This window comes from Antrostomus carolinensis, unplaced genomic scaffold (genome assembly GCF_000700745.2).
Source record: "Antrostomus carolinensis isolate BGI_N321 unplaced genomic scaffold, ASM70074v2 scaffold6585, whole genome shotgun sequence".
Classification (NCBI taxonomy): Eukaryota; Metazoa; Chordata; class Aves; order Caprimulgiformes; family Caprimulgidae; genus Antrostomus; species Antrostomus carolinensis.
This window is the reverse complement of record NW_010318333.1, coordinates 37,066-42,624: the sequence shown is the minus strand read 5'-3', so window position 1 is coordinate 42,624 and position 5,559 is coordinate 37,066. Positions and strand designations below refer to the sequence as shown.

The following is a 5,559-nucleotide window of genomic DNA, read 5'->3' as shown; positions in this document are numbered from 1 at the left end:
CCTTTAAATATAAAAATAGGAAGAACCCTTGATCTCCTTTCCATGAGCACTTGACTTTGTCATCTCAGCACTTTAAATTAAGCCTCACGCCTCAATTATTTCCGTTTCCTTTTAACCAAAGTCCTGTGTGGTGAGGAGCAGCTGTGTCACCTCCCTGGCTCCCTTTTGGGTCCTTCCTTGCCGATCCCCTGGGCACAGGCAGCCCACCTCGCCCACCCATTATGGCTGTGGCTCCGGAGGTCTCTCCCCTCCGGCCAGGCTCAGTTGGGATGTTTGCCTAGGAGCTGCACGGGGCAGTTTGTTCCTATGACAAAATGATATGGATGCAGAGCAAGCTGGGCTGGTGGGATTGGCATGAGTGGTACCCAGAGCTGCTGATGCTGAGGCCAGGATGCCTAGCCCCTGCCAGGTTTGCTGGGAAAGGTCAGCAAAACCTGCTAGATTTACTCTTTCTGAGTGTTTTTGTACACGGTGGAGCCTGGGTGTTGCTCTGATGTGTTCCCAGGGTCTTAGGTTCTCACACCCTGCTGATTTGGGCAGGAGGAATCCAGGTGAAGAAGCTTATTTGTGATGGAGGAGGAAAGGAGGAGATTTGTGTGAAAAGACCAAAAGGAGATCCAGAATCAGAGGCCAAGCGTTACTATCAAGTTGTGCTGTTGTGTGGATGATGGTATTTTACCAGGCCTAGGGTGTATTTATAGAGGAACATAAATCATCCACACGTGCCCTGTTCTGAGTGCTGCACACCTCCAGTATACGTATCTCTAATTAACCAGCCATGGAGAGGGAAACAGGATTGGAGCCCACAACCCCAGCACCACTTGCCAGCCAAGCCGTGCTCTCCGTCTTAGCAGTGCCTACATTTATCTTTCCTGCAGCAGTGTTTAAAGTGAAAAGGGAGTATCAGGAGAGTTTGATAGGATCCAATTAAATTCCAGCAGATAAAATAATGATGAATTGCAGTTGAGCCCTGGCGAGACGCGATGTACATTACTGCCGTCCCCGTAGTGCGGGGAAGGAGTTGAGGTCATCAACTACAGAAAAATAGGACACAGCTGCAGCCTAAGCGCTCCTCCAGAAATGCAGCCCAGGGGGATGGTGCATGGGAGAGGGAGGGGGGTTGTGAGGGAAATTTGGATGTGTGGGTTTGCTGGCAGAGGAGCAGCCCCTTCACTGCCTTCCTCGGGGAGCGGGGTCCCTCCCTTCCTTCACCTGCTGGGTTGTGTGGGTGGTGGCTGGAGCAGGATGATGTCTCACAGCAAGGGGTGTGATGGCTCTGGGGCCACCCTGCCTCGTCCAGGCTGGGAAGGGCTAGTGCCTTTGGCTAGTTGGCATGTTGCTTGTAGAAGCATCTCAAAGTGCATCTCAGTGCAATCTGCCCCCAGATTTGGAGTGCCCCCTCGCTGGTTGCGGCTCTGTCCCCTGGGAGTGCGGCTCCCTGGAGGCACCTTCTCTGTGTGCTGGATCCTTCAGCCCAAGGGGAGCTGGGCAGCTCTTGGTGCCCATCACTGCCAGTGGGCAGAGGAGCAGCAGCTTGCCAGGATCGAATGCAAGACCTTCAGGGGAGGTGGCACCCACAGCCCTCGCAGTGTGCCGGGCAGGTGGGCATCCTCCACGTGGGGTTGGGGTGGGTGTGAGAATTGGAGCTGTGAGAAGCACACGAGGTTGTTGGCTGTTACTTCGGAAGATGCTTGAAGTTAGTTTTGGGTGAAGAACCTTGAGAAAGGCTTGGTGAGGAGTCCTCTTGCCTGAACCATGTCCTTGCAGAAGGAGACCTGGCTGGGAATAGCCATATCCAGATCAGTGGACCTGACACATCCTCCTTCGGCCTTTCCACACTTGCCTTGTAGGCTCTTCCAGAGAGGGATGGAAAGGCTGGCTGGGTTCAGTAAGGAGCCAAGAAGCTCACATCTCTGTTGCTGACTCACTCAATGACATCTTTTCTCCCATCCCCTTCTGTGGGCCATGCTGCTGGAGCACGCTTCTCTCCTCTGGGTGCCATTGGTTTGCTCTCAGGGCTGTGCCTGTTGTTTTTTGCTCCCTGAGCAAACATCCCTTTCCCATAAATTGTCCTCACGGCTGCCACTGTACTGCATCATCCTTTGGCACAGCGGGGGGATCCTGGGTGTCTTTGTGGAGGGAAGGGGGGTCTCCTAGTAAGGCTGCCTGAGTAGGAGCATCTCCCCACTCACACCCGCCCTGGCCTTCCCTCCCCTCCCAGGGCTGGTCCCAGATCGCTGCCAGCCACAGCGATTGATTAACTGGCAAGTTAATAACAGTTAAGTGTTTAATGGATGTTTAGCCCCGTGTTAGCTAGAAGCCAGGAGGAGCCAGTGTGATGGGACCTGCTGGCTGTCCATGGGCTCTCATCTGGATCCCACAGGATGGACAGTTTGGTAAGCAACTGCCCCTGCCTGATCCCCACCGGTTGTGGGACCTTCAGGGCTGCAAGGTGGCTGCTGTTTTGCTGATCTGCTGTGGCCTGGGTGCTGCCATCTCCCCGGCTGTGGATGCAGAGGGCACCTTCCTGCCCACTCTATGGCAAGAGTGGCTGCGAGGAGGCCTTTTGAAAATGTCCTTCAAAATAAGAAGTGCCTTGTAAATTAGAGAGGGATCTGGTGGATCTCAGCATCCCGGGAGGCTGAGTCCTGAGCCCCTGCGGCCGCAGCTCCTGCCTGCACACAGCCGAGCCATGACTCCAGCATCCTACGTGGACCAGTAACAGCATCCAAGCCAAGGACCTGCTGCCCATCTCTGCAGGGCAGATGAGAGGCTGCAGACAGACATGCAGACGCTGAGGGCACGTTTTTCATTGATATCCATGTTCCCTTGGTGATCCTGTGCTGCAAACACCATCCAGGACAACGACTCCTGCTCCTGCCCACTGCTTCTTTCCACACAGTCCTGCTGCTCCCCACTGTCTGCTCCAGCCCCACGCTGTGGCAAATTCAGCACCTTCAGCACGGTGTCCTTTTCCAGAGGGACACTGTCTCTCGTGCAGTTGCCCTGTTGCTGGCTCAGGGCTGGCGCATGAGGAGTTAATACTCTCCCTCCTTCTCCCCCTATTCTTCTTCCTCCAACCCACCTCCCAGAAGAACTAATTTCCAAAAGCAACCGGGGCAGAGAGATGCAAATAAGTGTTTTGGACAGCTGCAGGCTGGATGCCTTCCCGAGATGCCAGGGCCCCAAATGAGACATGTCAGAGTACAAATTGAAAATGCCAATTTCACTTACGCTGCCACGTGGCTCGTCACAGCTAAATTCTGCTTCCGCACTGCCACCGCCCTCTCCAGCACACGCTCCCTCCTGCTGCCAGGGGATGGTCTCTGCTCACTGCTGTGGGTCTGGCTGGCTCCTCATCATGGTCCTGTTGGCAATATCCTTGGGTGGGTGTAGGATGAGGGAAGGTGAACAGATCTGGACTGCGAGTCTAGTTCTGGCTCCATCTTCCCAGGCCTGGTGATGGGAATGTTGCTGAGAAGCTCTGGTTCTGGACGGTGTGTGGTGGAGATGTCTCAGAGGACCTTCAGCCATGGTGAGAGGTGCCATGTCTGAGAGGCTGTGTGGTGGGGGGTGATGGGACTCTTCCTACAGATGGTGGTGGAGCTGTTGAGTGCTCAAGAAAGGGTTGAGTTTGCAGTTGGATGTCTTATGCCTTAAAGCTGCTGCATACAGATGATCAGCAGCAGCCTTCCTCCCCAGGGAGGTCTGTGTTTTGGGGTCCTTCACCCTGTGAGGTGGGGTGGCCCCTGGGCATAGGACTGCTAGCCAAAAGCTGTGGAGGTGTAACCAGGGACCAGACTTGGCCTCTCATTTGCACCTTGTAGAGTTGAGGGAGGGATGTGTTGCTGTAACCATGTCTCACATCAGGCTTCTGCCCCATTTTGGTGCCGTGTCTGATGCTGGGCTGTGGCTGGTGAAGCTGCCTGGTTGGGAGAGACTCAGCATGGAAGGGACCAGCTTTGATGGTGAGACGAGAAGAACCCAAGCATCTATTGCTTCCCACAGCCATCTGAGCACTCTGGCTTCCTTTGTGGGCCATGTCCCTGTCTCCTGTGGAGGAGGTTGAGCAGAGCAGACCCACTGGCACAGTCCCTGGAGCTGGCAGGGGGCAAATGTGCTCTGTGGGGCAGCAGCTGGGGCAGTGCTGGAGGAGATGCTGAGGCCACCTCCTCCAGATACTGCACCGGGGCTGTGAAAGGTGACGCTTGGGATGTCTGGAGGTGGTGGCAGGGCTGCGGCCAGCCCGCGGCCAAGTGAGCTGCTGCCGACGCGTCCGCCGCTCCCTAACAAACTCCAGCAACCCATGAATCATTCATTTAATCTCTCCTGACACGCCTGTCATTTTCTCGGGCGAGGAGCGGGGAATCTCTTGCCGAAGGAGGTCATTAGCTGTCAGGGACGGTTCCGACTGCCTTCCTGCCTCCGTATCGATTAAACCTCTCTGCCTGTGTGCAGGGGCTGTGCGGGGAATATTGATGGGGCTGCCGGGACTGGGGCTTGGGTGTCAAAGCAGGGGAGAGGGGTTTGGGTGAGGAGGAGGCACTGGCTGGGCTGGAAGGAGCAGCAGAGGTGTATCTGGACAGCAGTGGGTGCTGGGGCCTGAGTTTGGGGTCCCCTGGAGCTGTCTTGCCTGTGGCTGTGTGGCTGCAGCTTTATGTCATTGTGTTATGGGTGATAGGGTGGAGGGTACTACTGGGGACATCATCCCACCAGCTCTACTGAATCTGCTCCTGCCATGTGCCCAGTGTGTCCTCCCTGAGCTCCACTAGTGATGAGTGTGATCCCGAACGTGATCCCAAACATCTGACTCAGCATCCCTTGAGGGGGGAGGACATGGGGGAGGGCTCGTGTGCCTGTCAGGGAGAGGTATGCATGTGCTGCAGAGACACTGTCTGTTTTCTCCTCTCCCAGGGTTCATGGGTTTTGGGTCTATTTAGAAACCCTCTTTCTTGCTGATTTATCTACTTTTTCCCAGTCTAACCTACTGGTTTGTATGTGCTGTGTCCCATGCTTTGACCAGTGGCTGTTAGACTTGTTTGTTCCTCGCCAGTGACTCTGAACCAGATCCCCATCCCTCTCCTCTGGGAGACATCCATGTGACGGGGTCGTACGCCTCTCCATACCCCTCACTGGGGTGTTTTGCGCCACTAATCAACAGGTTCTACCTCCTTCTGTCCCCTTCTGCAGTATTTCTACGAAGGGAACGACATCAGTGCCCTGCCAGTCAACTTGTCTGTGGTCTGGAATGGGAACTTTGTCATTGACAACCCCCAGAACATCCAGGGTGAGTGAGGGATGGGATGAGGGTGGGAAAGCACCCCTGTCCCCTGCCAGCCCCCAGCCCACTCCTCTTCCCGGCCCCCACTGCAGTTCGCACCAGTGCCTTGGGGGAGGGAGTGATGCTCCAGCTGCATCCATCAGATGGGTTTCTAAATAAGAGGCTTTTCTCCAAAAAGCTCTGGGAGAGAACCCAAAGCTCTGCCTTGGTGTTGAGTCCAGCGTGCTGGTGCCTCCTGCCCATGGGGGTTTGTCCCTCTGGGAGCTGGTGGCATGCAT

The 5,559-nt window shown here is 55.5% G+C and overlaps 1 protein-coding gene across 1 annotated transcript in view; it reads left to right on the top strand.

Moving 5' to 3' along the window:
- LOC104525636 (plexin-A1-like) overlaps positions 1-5,559 on the top strand; it is a gene marked incomplete at its 5' end in the record, with an annotated part of 67,771 nt that overhangs the window by 25,194 nt on the left and 37,018 nt on the right. Inside the window, 1 exon segment of the mRNA XM_010168847.1 lies at positions 5,191-5,287. Coding sequence (XP_010167149.1) covers positions 5,191-5,287 — 97 coding nt within the window.